General features: G+C 33.8%; 1 protein-coding gene across 5 annotated transcripts in view; it reads right to left on the reverse strand.

Annotated features, from left to right (window-relative positions):
- Positions 1-1,612: 1,612 nt before the first annotated feature.
- Ttd14 (TRPL translocation defect 14) overlaps positions 1,613-19,873 on the reverse strand; it is a 69,718-nt gene continuing 51,457 nt past the window's right edge. For 4 of the 5 annotated variants that reach the window (XM_073989667.1, XM_073989670.1, XM_073989668.1 and 1 more), the window contains 6 exons: positions 4,011-4,139; positions 3,812-3,948; positions 3,293-3,506; positions 2,891-3,221; positions 2,643-2,824; positions 1,613-2,257 (listed from right to left, as the gene is read on the reverse strand). In XM_073989667.1, the coding sequence (XP_073845768.1) occupies positions 2,175-2,257; positions 2,643-2,824; positions 2,891-3,221; positions 3,293-3,506; positions 3,812-3,948; positions 4,011-4,139 (1,076 nt within the window). In that variant the 3' untranslated portion in view covers positions 1,613-2,174. Of the gene's footprint in view, positions 2,825-2,890; positions 3,222-3,292; positions 3,507-3,811; positions 3,949-4,010; positions 4,140-19,873 lie in introns of all 5 variants that reach the window. The other variant, XM_073989669.1, reaches the window with a different exon arrangement.

Raw genomic sequence — 19,873 nt, forward strand, 5'->3', positions numbered from 1 at the left:
CACTCCTGACATCTAGTGCATCTCACCGAAGGTTGGATGTGGGTGAAGATGCGGATGTGGCAAACCGAGCACAAATATATTGTTCCTAGGATTTCCTCCGTCCCGGCACGGACTAAAAGAATTCGGAGCAGTCATTCTGGGATATGCTGTTCCCAACACAGAAAAACGAAACAAATACAAACATATGTACACTGAGGTGACAGCCACTGACCGGAACGTTGATGTTGTGTGGTTCCGGGTCAATCCGGTACGAAGGAACCCGCTGCCGTGGGATTCGCATCTGATGCTTCTAGGTCAGATGCGATGAAATTCACGTGGGTAAGTTCTCTCGAACTTCCTTATAAATTTCAGCTTACCCCTGATGAGGTGGACCTCCCTCTCCGAATGCTTGTTCGGATCGCTTATTGTCGGCATGTGCCGACACAGGACCAGTCGAAATCAGACTTGCCTTTGGTTGGACATCGAGGTCCACACTCCCATCGTTATAGTAGACTTGGCCGGAATCACCGTGGTGTCCAGCTCATCATCAGTCAGGATTAGATTGAGTAGCAATTCCTCCGGGAGTATGTCCTCACTATGCTCATCCCGGTCAAGGCTGTCCAGCTGGCCGAAGATTTCCCTACTCTGCCTCTCTAGACTGTCATGAATAGTTTTGATGGTCCCGTGCAGGTCGTCCCCGCCCATAACTACGGTCCTGTCTGCCGTAGACTTGTTTTCACCAGTCCTAGCTAAATCATGGTCCATTTGAATTACCGGGTCGTCATCTAATTTGGGGGGTAAAGTTGATGTACTTGTAGCGAGTACAGCTGTAGGTGCCAAGGCATCTACACCTAAAACAGCCGAATCACAGTCACTTGATTTCGACGACACATGGATTGTGGTCTCACCAACACTTGCCGCCGGTACTGGGTTATTAACTCCCTGCACCGTAACTTTATTTCTCCTATTCTTTTTACCCATCTTAGTTGATTTATTTAAGGAAACTACCCCGATCCAATTTTTGGTCCACGGGGGTTTCCTAGCCCCCCAGTGTGCGGGGCTAGGTCCGGCTTAGGTTACCCTAGGTCAGTTCCGACTCCACACATCGCAGAGACCCCCTTTCCATCCGCCACCCGGGAAGACGCGCCTAGTAGGAGAATGGCAAACTCCCCTACGTTATATGTACCTAATCAACCTATAGAAAACAGGTTTTACTTTTTTCATAAATGTTGCATTTTTGCACGAATAAATTTCTAATTTCATGTGACGATATGTAGATAGTTTTGCAAAAAAAGAATTTTTTTAAGATAGGCACATTTATTTTTAGGCAAATATGTTCCCACAACATCACAAAGGGACTTCTCTCATACGAGTATCAATGAGTGGACGCCGCCACATATTGGCTCAGTTATATGGGAGCTACTTTTATCACAGAGTCCGAACGGCGTGTCTTACGACGCCAATTGTAGAGAAGTTTTTCGTGGCTGAAATACTCAGTGAATATGTTGATGTTCTGGTGTGAGATTGAACCGCAGACCTTCTGAGTTCAAGGTGGACGTGCTTACCACTGCGCCACGGTGTCTCCCAAGTGATCACATTATTTAGGCACACCCATCAAATAAAAATTCCAATATTTTAGCTTTTAATTTGGCGTTCTTTATTACGAGGTAAAATCATATATACTGTAAAATACAAGACTCATAAATTACAAATGTATTTTTTCTTTTACACAATTCGGCAATTTAATTTAATAACATAATTTAACGGTGGATTTCTCAAAAATTTAAGTAGAACAATACAAAGGACTAAGGCGTTATACAACTCATTAAAATTTAAAAGCATCTTCAATTTTAAGTACAAAAAAATAAATATTTTTTTCCATAATTACTACTAAGAACCAAATAAGACGGGTCTGTCATTTCGGTTTGTGTTAACATAAAAAGGCAATTCATTTAAGTTTTAGACAAATATTGGGAGAGAGAGGTCAAACCATGTCAAAAGTATTAAAATGGTTATTAAAAAAATTGTCCTTAAACTGATTTCACAACTAGTTTAAGTACTTAGTTCGAGCCTCATTAACAATTAAAAATATGATTAAGTCTAAATTGATCTAATAAGTTCAGTTTTCAAAGCAGATATTTCTATTGTAAATTTCATTAATTTGTTAAGAGATAAATCATAAAATTATACGTAAACTAACCCTTGGCATGACCATTCAGAACCAATTGTTTAGTCGAAACTCCGCTTGGCTGCTTTGATTTATAGCCGGAACAGTCCTCTATAATAGAAATACAAAAACAATAAGAACAATGGACCGAAATGTTATTCACACAATTATGTAGAAATTTATCGAATCCCGAAACTTTTTAGATACATATACATATAGACAATTGGTAAATTTAAGAATGCTAAATTAAAGTTAGATGTTAAGTACTGCTTTCCACTGCATTCTAATAGCTCCTACATATAAAACGTTAAGATAAAATTAAAAAAAAAAAACTATTTTCTTTGAGGTAAGTAAGGAAACAAGTTTTTAGATCTTTAAAATATTAACAAACCTAAGGGTTCGTTTACATAGCGAGTTTGTTATTATACAAATAAAAAATTAACATTCTACGAAGATGAGCCATTTTGTCCATAGACATGATTACACATTTCCTTACCATGCAAAGAATGGCAAAACTTTTTCGTGATACTCCAATCCTCCTTCAGAGATAAATTAAACATTGAGTAATCTGGGTCGCCAGTAACTTCTTTGACTATGTTCAAGAATTTTGGCAGACAATTCAATAGAGCCTCGCCAGATAGAGAGGAGTATGTTTCCAAAAGAATTAAACCCTTGCACCTAAAATGACAATCATAAATCGTATTTGTAATTTCGTGGATTTTTACATAGTTTGCAAAATCTTACCTAGGGTGGCTGGGTTCCTTATATATATCCAATTGGAAATATTGATTATTGACCAAGAAACAACGGCGCTTCTTGTAAATTGTAAAGTGGGCGTCATCGCGCTGAGCCAATAAGTTTATGTAATCACGCTGAGTCAATTGTGTTTTTACCTCAATGCGAGATTGTCCGTGGACATTTGGTCTACGAATTGTGTGTATATAGCTCCAATGATTGTTTTGTCCACGTTTGCGCAATCTTGCTTGTACTTTAGGTCCAGAAGACTGTAAATAGTGATGTTCAACATCGAAGTCTTGGAATGGTGGAAATTCCGAATCCGGTGGTAGAGTGGCAACTGTCAAAACAATAAGAAGCATGCAATAATAACCAACGGTATAACCTATCGATGAACGGTTTACTACTTACCCAAAAATTTGAGTTTTCTTGAGGTTGCCTGCAAACGATCACCAATGTCGATACCAAGTTTTTGACAAACGCTTTCTATCATTCGATTCATTTTAGTCTCAAAATTTGTGGAGTTGTCTATAACATCAAAATATGGGTGACCAACCCAAGCTGCAGCAGATTTATAATCAAGTTCACGAGCCAACTCCACACCTTCTGAACGGCAAGCGTGTTCCTTTAATATAATAAAAATATATAACAATAATCAAGTATACTCTCGAACTGAATTTAAAATAAATTTTACGCATTCAAATAATAACAATATATGCTAGCAATAAAGCGTAACAATGAATAACTCTTTTTAAATCAATTTTTATTACCTTCAAAAGTTTTTTCATTTTCTTTGAAAACAAAAGAATAAAATTATTGAATTCAAAATAATATTGCTAACATAATATATAATTTGGTGCTTTGGTGCTACAATTATTTTCTCTTAGTATCTAAGGCTACACAACATGTCCCTCAAATCGAAATACTTACTTCGGTGGTATAGAACTCCTCAGCACCATTGGCAGCAGATACCAAGTGCAATATCTGATTGTAACGATTGTCTCTCATTTCAATGGAATTCCAATTGTTAGATGCCATCATTTTCTCCCATTTATCCTTGGAAATATCTATAATTGTAATTGCAATATTTAAATAATTGATAAATTTATAAAAATGTTATCATACTCACATGCACTTGCATCCATTACGCCTCGATCACATATAATTAAACAGTTTCGGGTACTGGATTTACCCAACTCAAAGTAGGTGTTTTCAATCTGTATCATAGTACGTATCAAGTTTTCTTGAAATTTGTATGCTACAAAGAAATTAAAGAGTCGTGAAAATGTTAATAATTATAGAAGACAGACATATAGTGACAAAAAAAACCAACAAACAAAACACAATTCAATGTTAGGATACAAAAAGCTTGGCTTAAAACGAGGCGAATGACACAGCTTGCGTATGTTTCTTATACGTACTTTAAAGAAATGTAGTTGGATTTGCATCTTAAAAAGGAATTTATGTTATTAAAATACTACTAAAAGCTAAACGGAATTGCACAAAAGGACGCCACCGACAGAAAATGTAGAAAATGTACTCAACAAAAAATGTGGTTCTTCTCTTCCACTTAGGTATATTTCAAAGTTCAAGTGTCTTTCAATAGTCTACAGCACTAAGCAATTTAGTATCAATAACAGACACTCAATTGAGCAAAAGAAAAAAATGACATATTTAATTGACGACAACTGAAATAAAATCTGACACGTGACGTGAATTTCATTGAACTGAAGCATTTTAGGGCCACAATAACTCATATTATGTATGCAGTTGCATTTTGTGTAAACGATCATTTTATTCATATTACATAATCAGAAATACAGTGAGTGTCAAAAATATTCGGTTTTCAATTTCACCAATAATAACACCTCAGTATTTTCGAACCCCATAACCAATATTCAAAAAACCAAATACTAAAAAAATGTTGGGCAATTAAAAAATGTATGTAACATGGATCCATGGCAACCCTATAAGCGAGAATAACAAAGAAGAAGTTGTTAACCCTGTTTTCTATGCGTCAAAAATATTCGGTTTTTGTAAATTTTGTTAAATATTTTGGCAAAAAACCGGTCAATATCGAACTTTTTCTGCAATATTAGTATAAATTTCAATAATTGCGAACAGAATCTTTGTTCCTGTGTGCAAAAATATCACATTTCATAGCAAATTATTAAAATTTAGGGCTAAGGGAAAACGCTTTGCTAGAAAAGAGAAAACTGTTCATATTTCTTTATAAAAACGGCAGGAATAAAGGGAATTTTTGCTTATTTTTGAATATTTAGTCGAATACATTTGAAATAATGTGCAAAAGTCACGAAAATATAGAAATAATTGATTTCGTGAAACACATAACCCAGCCAAACCAAGGACTGGGAGGGAAGGTAGAGGAATCTCCTGAAAAATTACGGCTAAACCGCCCTTAATTTTCCCGAAATTGGTCACCGAGTCCTAAATGACTTTCAAAAGATAGAAAATATGCACTTACATTCCAAAAAAAATCGAAAGGATAAAGCCTTTCATGGCCTTGTAACACATCACACACCATCGGCTTATTTACATAACCAAAAATCTAGTTCAAATTTCGCCTTGATGTACCTTCAAAACTTGATGTACATCAGAAACCTGGTGAAATGAAGTTAGTTTTGAATGTCTAAGTCTTATAGGAGACATGTATTTATCAATGACTTATGATGTGTTACAAGGCCATGAAAGGCTTTATCCTTACGATTTTTTTGGAAAGTAAGTGCATATTTTTTATCTTCTGAAAGTCATTTAGGGCTCGGTGACCAATTTCAAGAAAATTAAGGGCGGTTTAGCCGTCATTTTTCAGGATATTCCTCTACCTTCCCTCCCAGGCCTTGGTTTGGCTGGCTTATGTGTTTCACGAAATCGATTATTTCTATATTTTCGTGACTTTTGCACATTATTTCAAATGTATTCGACTAAATATTCAAAAATAAGCAAAAATTCCCTTTATTTCTGCCGTTTTTATAATGAAATATGTATAAACATTTTTACTCTTTTCTAGGATAGCGATTTTCCTTAGCCCTAAATTGTAATAATTTGTTATAAAATATAATATTTTTGCACACAGTAACAAAGATTCTGTTCGCAATTATTGAAATTTATACTAATATTGCAGAAAAAGTTCGATATTGACTGGTTTTTTACCAAAATATTTAACAAAAGTTACAAAAACCGAATATTTTTGACGCATAGAAAACAGGGTTAACAACGTGTTCTTTGTTATTCTCGCTTATAGGGTTGCCATGGATCAATGCTACATACATTTTTTAATAGCCACAGGACCAACATTTTTTAAGTATTTGGTTTTTTGAATATTGGTTATGGGGTTCTAAAATACTGAGGTGTTATTATTGGTGAAATTGAAAACCGAATATTTTTGACACTCACTGTATATAAAAAATTTAAAAGGTGATAAAGAGATTTTTAGAAACGCGCGTTGAATGAAATAGGAGAATGTCTATGCTGTTGCACATAAAAAAATAATAATAATGAGCTTCTTATTTTTTTAGAAGGCAAATAAACTTATTCCAACTTTTTTCAACAGAAATATTTTTTTGTGTAACTTCGACGGCCAATAGGCTTTGTTACGAAATTATATAAACTAGCAAAGTATTGCCCGCCACTTCGTATGCGGAAAGTAAATAACCACAAACTATATTTAATACCGAAATGGTCAACACTGAAAATTTTGTTGTACTACTCACCCCTGCAAATCAGCAGCGATGTATTTCAATGTATGACATTCTGTCCTAAGGGTGTGAACACGTTTCGCATAGTCGCATAGGTCTACGTTTCGTAATGGACTTTCTAATGCGTTCAGAGCACAATTTTGTTGAAAAATAAAAACCGCCTTCGCGTTCACATAAAACGAATGATACAATATGCAATAGAATTTTTCAAATCCACGACCTTATCTAAAATTTTACTGTTTTATCCCCACTTGTTCGCCCAATGCCTATGGCATTACATGTAGAAACATGCCATACATTTTAAGTGCGAATTTTCATAACCATTGTGATCTAATCCCAACAGTGACTCTCATAACAAATTTCATAGCGTTGGATTTACCACTTCATTCATATCGATGCTTCAATGTGTAGTACAATTTAGTAATTCTAAAACAATTATTGTATATTACCCTTTAGTACTATGCGTACACTAATATTTGTATTCCAAATTATATAATTTCGGCTTTAATCCTACACTCAAGTCAAAATTTAGTACTTCTCGTAGCCTTATAGGAGGTATCTCCAATACCACCTCCATAGCTCAACCCCAAGAGACCTTCGAACCATACTTCAGAATTTCAAAATGGTACCAAAAATAATACTTTTCGTGCGCCTGGGTATAAACTTCAAATATTACATCAACCATATACACCAGTCGTGATTCTCATTGCCAGCTCTATCTGTTTCCCCACTATATCTTAACCTCACACACCAACAGTGGCTCTTATTTTAGAATTCGGACTCAGCCCCCAAATACCTAATTTAGAATGATTTATTTATTTATTCTTGGTAATTTCAAAGTCCGAAGACCACATATAAGAAATTACAATCTACAATAAACAATGAAACAAAATATATCATACAATTTTCTTATTATCAATAATAGGGATATATGTAGATTAAAATATGGAGATTAATATCCACGATAGCAATAAAAATAGGCCATGACTAATAACACATCTATATTCCACTAACTGACAACTTGCAATTAATAAAATTAGCAGTTAAATAGACAAGACCAAAATAATGTCTGTCTTCCGACTAAAACAACTACTCGAAAGTTCGAGCAGAAATACCTCATATCAACAGAATATAACATTACGTTATCAAAATATACTAAATATAATATCGTGGATATTAAACACGAAAAATACAAAAAATTAAAAATTTACAATTGAAAGTGCATGGGCGTAAATTACTACTCAAAATTCAACGAAAAAAAACATTAAGGTAAATCATATAAAAATTACAATTGTAGAAAAAATAACCCCCTTTCTTCCCCATTACTTTTACAAGGGCATGTCGCACTCAGTTTCTAGTTATTTTATGACCACTAGAATAACTAGTTATTCTGTAGCCACTAGAAGTTGAAAAGTAAGGTGAAAAAAATTCTATTTGTAGAACAGTTGATGTAGAGAATTTGTTTCTAATTTCATCACACTTCTTACTTTTATTTTACTTTATTTTATTTCGCTGTCTGCCCGAGTTGAACCCACGAACCCTCTGATTTCTAGCCAAAGACACTACACGCTGTGCCACGCACACGAATATTAAGGCTTGCTTAAGAACTTAAATGTGCAGTGCACATGTGCACCACGAACTGTTATTTTTTAATTAACAAAAAGTCGCGTGCCGACGGTGAGCATTGAACACACAAACCTAGGATTTATAGTCGGAGTAAAGTAATTAGGTTTGCCTTGTCAATTTTTTAAGAAGTAGCCCATTACTTTTCAGATTACTTGTAATGCGAAAAGAAGCTTGTTTACATTACTTTGTAATGGGTTACGTAATGACTAAATATATTTTAACAAATATCAAAAGGTTCAAAATTTATTTCCACTTAACACTTCAGGTACATTTCTAAAACTACCTCCATATCTCATTCCTACACACTAATCTTAATTCCAAATTTCAGGATTCCAGGACTATCCGTCCACCAAAATCCTAATTGTACCAAATTTAGTACCATTATGTACTCTTCGTACCCATAAGTCCGATTTCCAAAACTATCTCAACTCTACACTTGAACAGAAATTTTAATTCCAAATTTCAGGATTCCAGTTATATCCGTTCAACCAATCCAAATTGTACCAAATTTAGTACCATTTAGTATTTTTGTACCCATAAGTACAAATTTCCAAAACTAACTCAATCCTGCACTCCAACAGAAACTTCAATTTAAATTTCAGGTTTCCAGCTCTAACCGTTCAATCAAATCCGAATTGTACCAAATTTAGTACTTTTGGTACCTATAAGTACGAATTTTAAAAACTACCTCAATCCTATACTCCAACAGCAATCTTTACTCCAAATTTCAGCATTCCTGCTCTATCCTAAATTTAGTACTTTTCGTACCCATAAGTACAAATTTTCAAAACTACCTCAAGTCCTATACTCCATCAGCAATACTTATTCCCAATTTGACAAATACGGTAACCTAGCCCACAGGGCCATGAGCGGTCCCAAAAACGGCTATACAATAACTACTCTCAGTTTGCTTATATCTAACAATATTTCTTAGTTTATCGTGAATAGAATTATACATAAGAGTAAAAGCAGACTCATAAATTAACAAACGTAAATATATAACAAAATAAACATTAATAGAATCAGCCATGCAACAGTCATATCATTACAAAATAAGACAAAAGTTATGAACGTTGCATTTCATTAAGATTAAAATGAGCATACAATTTACTCTTGTAACATTTTAAAGAGAAAATGTTAAGACATGCTGGCAAATTGTTATAAACACGCGAAATTCTCACAAAAAACGATTTTCAAACAAAGGAGTCAACCGCGGAACAAGTATCTATGTGTTCCTCACAGAACGAGACAACGTGAACAGACTCAACACACATAAAGGTGTCTGGAACGTAAGCACCTTATAGAAAAATAACATAGATCGCAAACTCAAAAAGTGTCAAATGTACAGTGAGTGTCAAAAATATTCGGTTTTCAATTTCACCAATAATAACACCTCAGTATTTTAGAAGCCTATGCCCAATATCCAAAAAACCAAATACTTAAAAATATGTTGGTCCTGTGGCAATTAAAAAGTGTATGTAACATGGATCCATGGCAACCCTATAATCGAGAATAACAAAGAAAACGTTGTTAACCCTGTTTTCTATGCTTCAAAAGTATTCGGTTTTTGTAACTTTTGTTAAATATTTTGCCAAAAAACAGGTCATTATCGAACTTTTTCTGCAATATTAGTATACATTTTAATAATTGCGAACAGAATCTTTGTTCCTATGTGCGCTAAGGAAAAACGCTATCCCACAAAAGAGAAAACTGGTCATATTTCATTATAAAACAGTAGAAATAAAAGGAACTTTTGCTTATTTTTGAATATTTAGTCGAATATAGTTGAAATAATGTGCAAAAGTCACGAAAATATAGAAATATCGATTTCGTGAAACACATAAGCCAGCCAAACCAAGAACTGGGATAGAAGGTAGAAGAATCTTCTGAATAATTACGGCTAAACCTCCCTTAATTTTCTTGAAATTGCTCACCGAGTACTAAATGACTTTCAGACGATAGAAAATATGCACTTACATTCCAAAAAAATAGTAAGGATAAATAGCCTTGTAACGCATCATAAGTCATTAATAAATACATGTCTCCTGGAATCTACTTCGTACTTTTTGTGTTGGAGTACAGAGAAAGGTCGGAAACTTGGTGGTATATTGTTTTTGCTGCTTAGGCATTCAAAACTAACTCCATTTCACAAAGTTTCTGATGTACATCAAATTTTGAAGGTACATCAAGGCGAAAGTTGAACTAGATTTTTGGTTACGTAAATAAGCCGATGGTTTGTGATGTGTTACAAGGCCATAAAAGGCTTTATCCTTACGATTTTTTTTTGGAATGTAAGTGCATATTTTCTATCTTTAGGACTCAGTGACCAATTTCAAAGAAATTAAGGGCGGTTTAACCGTAATTTTTCAGGAGATTCCACTACCTTCCATCCCAGTTCTTGGTTTTGGCTGGCTTATGTGTTTCACGAAATCGATTATTTCTACATTTTCGTGACTTTTGCACATTATTTCAACTATATTCGACTTTAATATTCAAAAATAAGCAAAAGTACCTTTTATTTCTGCTGTTCTTATAATGAAATATGACCAGTTTTCTCTTTTATGGGATAGCGTTTTTCCTTAGCGCTAAATTTTAGTCATTTGCTACAAAATATAATATTTTTGCACACAGGAACAAGGATTCTGTTTTCTTTGTTATTCTCGCTTATAGGGTTGCCATGGATCTATGTTACATGCACTTTTTAATTGCCACAGGACCAACATTTTTTATGTATTTGGTTTTTTGGATATTGGGCATGGGCTTCTAAAATACTGAGGTGTTATTATTGGTAATTGAAAACCAATATTTTTGACACTCACTGTAAGTCCAAACAGTACAACTTTCTCAAAATAAAGTTTACCTTGGACACCACAGAATTCACATGCACATCAAACACCAAACCACTATCAAGAAACAAACAAAGACATTTCATGGAGCTTACAACATTTATAGTAGTATTTAATCTGTATCCGTTCACCAAAATCAAAATTGTACCAAATTTAGTACCATTTAGTACTTTTCGTATCCATAAGTATGAATTTTCAATACTACTTCCATTCTACACTTCAACAGTAACATTGGTTACAAATTTTACGATTCCAGCTCTATCCGTTCGTCCAAAATCTAATTGTACCACTTTTAGTACTTTTTGTACCCATAAGTACGAATTTTTAAAACTACTTCCATTCTAAACTTCAACCCTAACCTTAATTCCAAATTTCAGGATTCCAGCTATATGCGTTCACCCAAATCGTAATTGTACCAAATTTACTACCATTTGGTATTTTATATCCCATAAGTACGAATTTTCAAAACTATTTCCATTCTACACTTCAACCGTGACCTTAATTCTAAATTTCAGGATTCCAGGACTATCCGTTCACCCAAATCCAAATTGTACCAAATGTAGTACCATTTAGTACTTTTCGTATCCATAAGTACGAATTTCCAATACTACCTCAATCATATACTTCAATCTTAATTCCAAATTTCTGGATTCCAGTCCTATCCGTTCAACCAATTTCAAATTTTACCAAATTTAATACAATTTAGCACTTTTTACACCCATAAGTATGAATTTTCAAAACTACTTCCGTTCTACTCTCCATCAGTTCACATAATTCCAAATTTCAGGATTCCAGGTCTATCCGTTCTCCCAAATTCTAATTTTGCCAAATTTAGTACTTTTCGTACCCATAAGTACGAATTTCCAAGACTACCTCAATCGTATACTCCATCAGCAATCCTTATTCCAAATTTCTGGATTACAGCCCTATCCGTTCGCCCAAATCCTAATTGTACCAAATTTAGTACTTTTCGTACACGAATAAGTACGAATTTCCAAGACTGCCTCAATCCTATGCTCCAACAACAATCTTATTCCAAATTTCTGGATTCCTGCTCTATCCGTTCATCCAAATCCAAATTGTACCAAATGTAGTACCATTTAGTACTTTTTTCACCCATAAGTGCGAATCTTCAAAACTACCTCCATTCCACACACCAACAGTAACCTTAATTCAAAATTTCAGTATTCCTAAATTGTCCAAATCCTAATTGTACCAAATTTAGTACCATTTATTACTTTTCGTACACATGTGTACACCCTTCCAAAACCACCTCCTTATGTCAACTGTACTTTTTAACTAAATACGATTTGGTACCAAATTTAGTACATGTTAGTACTTTTCATACACTTATATTTCAAATATCCAAAAACCCTTTGGTAGATCTATCCTACACCTCTATCAGTGATCCTCATCCCAAATTTCAGAACTCTAGCTCTACCGGTTCGACAAATACAAATGGTACCATATTTAGAACCTTTTAGTACTGTTCGTAGCGTTCTAGTTCGAATTTCCAAAAACCCAGCCTTATCTGACACCTTCGGACCAAGAGTAACCCTCACCCAAAATTTCAAGATTCAAGCTCCAGCCGTTTAGCCTGGGCGATGATTACACTGTGAACACAAATTTTGGGGCAGAGATAATTCCTTTTGGAGATGAAAGCCCTTGGTGAGTATATTAAGAATCCCAAAGGACAGATCCGCCGTGAGTCGAACTTCCGCGTTATGGCGTGATGAAGTTTTTGCTAGAGACCCTGTAAGGCATCAGGAATTAGCGTTATATCTTTGTTCACTGTTGTTATAGCTTATTTTCGAGATGACATGTCTGCAGTCAAATCGAATGAGGATTATTTTCGTAGAGCACTTCGACCTTCTAACTCGCTTCCTTCAATGTCCTTTTCTTCCTTTATTATAAGAGCCGCTATAAAAGTACCACAAGATGACGTTTTTCAGGTTCGAAATGTTCTGCAAAAATGTCGCTCAGAAAATTTTAGGTACGGATCTGATTGACAACTAATCGATTTTGTCGAGTTTTCATAGTCATTTTGGACATTTACCCCTGTTTGCTCAGAAAAAACTGTGTTTTGTGTTTTTGTATGTTCTGTAACGAATATATAAAAAAAAACAAAATATAGTCTTTTTCTGAACAAAACAGGGTAAATGCACAAAACGACCACGAAAACGCGACAAAATCGAAGGGTATAGAGCAGCTAATTATTTTACCGCCATTTTGGTCTGACTTTTATGTCAGCGTCAGATATGGTCTGTATGATGATTTTTTAGATTTTCGACGGTAAGAAAATTGTAACGTATATATTACAGAGTAGTTCGTTACGTATATGGAGTAAATCGGCGTGTTCATATTTCACCTTATGTGGTAAAGTTTTTAGGTTCAACATTTTCAAATTTTATAAAAGTACGTCTGCTTTTATTTTTTTACAAATTGGTTAGGAACCAATGTCGCCGATTCTTAGTGTCTTCCTTTAATTTTTCTATCTTTACAAGGCGTAATCAATTAAATATTTTGAATGCTGTTCATCTTATGGATACGTCACTTGAAGTAAGAGTAGCTCGAATTTTTAACATCTTGTCCGACTACTTATGCAAAACGTCTTATATGCCACTTAACTTAATTTTTTTTCTCCTACTTTTAATGAGTTTTTATGTGATCGTTTGTCATTTTTACCCCAGATCTCACATTCTACATACATAGATAAATTTATTATATTCCTCATTGTATTATTATTCTGAATTGTAATCATACAATTGTCAAATTATTTTTTGTGAGTAGTGATAACAAATAATGAATTGTTATAATATAATTCATCTATTTTGGCCCGATGGCTTTGAATTAATGTTCGGTTGTTAAATAAATAAATAAAAAGTAGTAAACGTCATAAACCTCCATGGTTTTCACTTATTACCAATTCTACAACTACAAGACTGCCTTGGTTATTAAAGAGCCGTACTTAGTTTGAAAAAAATAAACACATTTTTATTAACAGCCTGTTTCTGTATGTCGATAAGAAAATGAATGTGTACGAAATACTACCGTGTGTGTTTTTCTAATTCGTTTTTTTTTTTTGTGAAGCAAAAGCAAAGGCAAAAATATTTCGAAAACTAAAGTTTGGGATGTTTTTGCACACATTTTCGTTTCGACATACACCATTTTCACATGTAATTCGAATAATTTTAGTTGTAATTCGAAACATTTCACTTGTAATTTGAGAATTCCAATTGAATTTCGAATTATTTCATTTGTAATTTGAGAATTCCATTTGATATTCGAATTATTTCATTTGTAGTTTGAATTGTTCATTTGTAATTCGAATTTTTCCATTTGTAATTTGATTTCTTTTTCATTTGAAACTCCAAATGAAAAACTTCGATTTACAAATAGAAAAATTCAAATTACAAATAAAAAAAATTGGAATTTCAAATGAAATAATTCGATTTACAAATGAAAAATTCAAATTACAAATGAATTAATTCGAATTTCAAATGATATTCTAAAAATACAAATGAAATAATCCGAAATCCAATTGGAATTCTCAAATTACAAATTACAACTGAAATTCTTCGAATTACATCTGAAAATGGTGTAGTCCATATTTACATTAAGCAATTTTCCTTGTGGCAAATGTCAATTTCTAGGTGAGGGAGGGTGTTGAGAGGCAAAGGGTTACCATATGCCTCACCTCTCTCTCCATCAAACTGACAATTGTCGCAGGGAAAATTGCCTAATATAAATATGGACATACAAATACAGGCTGTAATATTTTCATTATAGTGTTTCATTTATTATTACAGTGTTTTATTTAATTTGCTTTGTTGTTTGTCAGTCTGTTTAGTTCAAGTTGACCAATCAAACTAAAACTTTGCACACTTTTCAGATTTGGATGACAATACATGAATATGTATGTAACCAAAACTAATATGAATTTATTTTTTCCTACAGCAGCCCTCAGCCCGATTTTGGTCCGCATTGGCTGTAACTTGGCATTTAGACTTCCCAATGGTCCAGAAACTTCCCCACCAAAGATTGTGGACATAGGTCCAGGATATAACGGTACCACCCGAGTTCAGGTATTTCGAAGTTGTATCTACATTTCGGCCTAAATTGGTTGTAATTTGGTTAAGGGGGTCTCAGTGGTAATGAATGCGTTTACTAAAAAACTAAAAATAAATAATTAAAACTGTTTAATTATTCCCTTAAATTTGGTCATTTTCCCACTTTATGGAAAAAATCTTACATTATACCTGTACACAAATCTGGCAGTCTATCAAATGCTTCGAATTATAGAGGAATTGCAAAATTAAGTGTAATTCCTAAATTATTCGAAAAACTAATCACGGATGTAATTTCCATCAAAATTCAACCCATGCTAAGTCCATATCAGCATGGTTTCCGCAGTGGTCTCTCAAAAATAACAAATCTTATTCAATTTACATCGATTGTAATAAAAGGATTTGTTCAATGTTATCAGACTGATACAATCTATACAGATTTTAACAAAGCTTTTGACAGAGTCAAGCATAAGCTTTTGCTATATAAATTAGATTATATAGGCTTCAATACAAATTTACTCAAGTGGATAGCATCTTATTTGCAAAATAGATCTTAAGTTGTTCTGTTTGATGGATGTTTATCAAAATCGATTGTTGTTCCGTCGGGTGTTCCACAGGGAAGCCACCTTGGACCGGTTCTCTTTCTTTTGTTTATAAACGATTTGTCAAGTTCAATAATGCAATAATTCGGCGAAGCAAGCTGATTTACTTCAAACTGATTTAAATAACCTTTTTCAGTGGTGTAGAATTAACTTTATGGATTTAAATTTGAATAAATGTAAACATACTATCCCAGCAAAATATTTGTAGCCAAAGAAGTAGTTGAATCATGGGTGCAAGTGATTTCGGACTACATCTTTCTACGTGAAAGAAGTCATGATTTTTACAAGGGCATGGTGCAGTGAGGATACTGTCTAATTTGCTTCTTAAGTACACATTTTGCGTTAGTTCTTTGTAGTGAATAAATATACATTCCATGGAATGTATTTTGAATTGATTTTTCGATTCATTTAAAAATTGATTCGCAAGCAAGTATTTTGAGGATATGGGAGAAGTTAACATCTAATAAGCGAGGATTTTCACTGATTTGAGACCTCAGCGCCATTTGGAAAAAGTATTTAAAAGAGTTGTGGTAACTTCTAATTAATATTTATGGCCTCTTTCGTTCAAATTACTACCAAACTCATGTTTTGTTTGAAAAAATAGTAGTATGATAATAGTTCGAAAATCTTAATGGAATTGAAATATAATGAATATAAAATAATGGGATATTTCAAATAAATCATTTTAAAAAGCGACTGAATGCAAATAAAAATCAAGTACCTTTATTCTAGAAAGTTAGCTTTTATTGCTCAAAAATGCCCAAAAACATCTTAAAACCCTTCTTGCATAGAGTCATGCAAAATAGGTGATAAACATCTAAAATTGATTGCATCCTAGCTGCACCATGCCCTTGTAAAAATCATGACTTCTTTCACGTAAAAATACATAGTCACTTGTACTCATGATTCAACTACTTTTTTTGGCTACAAACAAATATGCAGTCTGATATTTCTTGCACCCATGATTATCTTTTTGGATACAAACATTTTGCCGAGTAATTAAAATGCCATAAAATAAATTGTTTCTTGCGTTGGTACGAATTTTATTTGCAAAAAGTTATTATAAATGTAAGCATTGCTAAAATGTGAAAATTTTATGAAATGGATTCAAATCGGACATTGTCAAAACGTGAAGAACGGAATGCATTTTTCATGACTCTGCGTGGACTGCTTCTAAAAAAGCTATTCAATCACTACTTCAAATAGAACAACTTCAAATAAATTTTGCTGGGATGTGTTTTCCATATCATCTTCTTTGATAAGGCAATTCAATATTAATAATTTTGTTTTGTCATCCGTAGAACCATTTGTTGATCTTGGCCTTTTGATGGATTCAAAATTAAACTTTAATAATCATGTAATTTCTATGGTAAATAAAGCCTATGCAGACTTAGGATTTATAAAAAGATGGGCCAAAGAGTTTTCTGATCCATATATAACAAAGCAATTATTCACATCCCTTGTTAGACCTATATTAGAATATGGCTCTGTCGTATGGGATCCGCAATATGCAATCTATTTTGATAAAATCGAATCAGTGCAAAAGCAATTTCTACTTTTTGCATTGAGGGGTTTACATTGGAGTAGTAATTTTGAATTGCCTTCATACTCTAGCAGGCTAAAGTTAATTTGATTGCCTACATTAAAAAGTAGGCGTATTATCCCAGCAAACCAAATGTCTGATGTCCGACACGTCCGAACAATTTCGGAAGCAAAGTCGTTCAGATTTCGTTCCGATTTCTAAACGATTTTTCGGAGAGGAAATTGTTCAGATTTTGTACCGATTTCGTTCCGATTTCGGAATGAATGTCGGAAAGAAATTTCCTTTCCGAATTTCCCAAGGATTTTCTTCAGATTTCGTTACGAAATCGGACCGAAATCGATCCGATGTCGCTCCGAAATTTCGTTCCGACATTATGTCAACCACTTCATACAACTTTCGTTAAGATATCGTTACGATTTCGGATCAGATATCGGAAGTATCGTCCGAATTTTGTTCCGATTTCGTTACGATGTCGATAGTATTGAATGGTAGTGTGCCGTCTGATATCTTAACCCATATCGTACCGAGACAAATTTTTTATTTATTTATTAAAAACAAAGCACTTTTTTAGGGTAATTAGGACCCACTGATGTCAAAAATCAACTCAAAAAATTTTTCCGATTTTTCGTTTTCCGGGAAAGTGGTGTTCGAAATTTCGAACACTGGCGCATAAGCTATATGTATAGATGTTAAATAAAATTGATTTATTTCACCATTTTTGTATAAAAAAAATGGTTGAAGATTGGTATTGAGACTTCTTTGGACCTACAAAACTTTTAGAAATGGCTGAAATTTAGTATTTAGTCTTATATGGTGCTATAATAACTTTTCCCCGCAATTTGTCAGTAAATTTCCACGTTTTATTATACCCATCGATATGTAGGTTAAATACCAGTGTTCGAAATTTCGAACAGTCAACTTTGCACATATGTAAAGTCGCGCTAGCGCATGTAAATCATATTCTCTAAATTTTGTGAAACGGCTACATATATTGGCAATATTTCCCCATGATTACTTTTTTAATTTCTTTTTTTTAATTTATTTTTTAAAATTAATTTAAAAAAGATCCAAAAATATAAGTTTCAAGAATCTACCCTTAACATCGAGGGGGAGGGGGGTTTTTCAAGGGAACAATTTTTTTTTATTTGCCGACAGATTAGACTTTATACATATACCAAATCTTGTTTAAAATGTAACCTTTTTCATCCATAAATATTTTTTGAAAAAAGTGATTTTACTGTTTGAAAAATCGAACACCAAGTACGAAATGGGTCAATATCGTCTATTAGAACTCAGCAAAATAAATTGGAAGTAGTGCAATGTGGACTAGTTCTGTCACGGCATGTTTTGATGCAGTTCAACCGGAGTCGTGAAAAAGACACTCCAGTCCTCACATTTTAACCGCATTTGGATGCAATCCAAAGAATCACATCCACTTGTCACATTTTAACAACATCCGGATGCAGTTCAGCGGAGTCGTGAAAAAGGCACTCCAATTCCTCACAATTTAACAGCATCTGGATGCAGTCCAAACGGTGTCGTGAAAAAGGCACTCCGTTCGCTACATATTATTAGCAGATGTTAGAGATCCCTACATGTACATAAATCAGTTTGTACATCTCTACAGGCAGCGGCATACATTTTCCAATAAGAGATAAGCATTTGTTAATACAAACTAAATAATATTTCATTTGTGAACATTTTTCCAGTAACTCAAGAGAAGAAATTTTCCGAATGGAGTGCTGTTGGAGTACATGTCGAAATCTTAACTGGTGATGGGAAGACAACCCATTTAGCAAATGAAGCAAAAACAGTTCAGCTTGGAACAAATGGAGAGCGGAAGAAACACGCATGTTTGCGATTGAATTCAATGGAGAATTTTCATAATTTGTGTTAATGTAATAAAGTTCTTAATATGTATTTTTGTTTTACACAAATAATGCATTTTATTTGTTCTGGCATATTTTGTAATGGCTTGCACAACTTCCGCAGAATGCCTGTATCAAAACACGTGCTTTGGACTGCCTCCTATTCTTCCCCAAAGGGTTAGTTAAAATGCAATGCAAAGGGTCGGTTAAAATGCAGTGTCAGAGGGTCAGTTAAAATGCAGTGCCAAAGGTTCAGTTAAAATGCAGTTCAATGGAGTGCCTCTTTCCGTAGTCACACTCTTGTAAAAATCATAAGTGAAAATGCATAACTTGATGCACTTCCAGATCACTTGTACATTAGGGCTATAACCAAAAAAATACCACCACATAGCCGAGTAGAGCATGAAAAACTATTATGAAATACGGTGTCAATTTTTCTTTATCGCGAAAAAAGTTTCCGCACCAAATGCATGGAAGTTCAGAAATGCATTTCATTAAAATTTTTATTTTTTTGTAATCTAATTTAAAATCATTATCAAAGCGTTCTGGACCAATTTGATCTCAAATCGCGCCATTTCGGAGCATATTAGGAATTTTTGACACTATTGCAATTTTTGGTTTTTCTTTATAAACTCGTGAATTTTATGTTTATATTTTTTGTACCTATCGGACAAGAGAATTTGGGGTCATTTGCAACGAATTCGCGAAAGTTACAGGCTGTTTT

Source organism: Musca autumnalis, unplaced genomic scaffold (assembly GCF_047663935.1).
Source record: "Musca autumnalis isolate F117 unplaced genomic scaffold, ASM4766393v1 scaffold_5, whole genome shotgun sequence".
NCBI classification, from domain to species: domain Eukaryota; kingdom Metazoa; phylum Arthropoda; class Insecta; order Diptera; family Muscidae; genus Musca; species Musca autumnalis.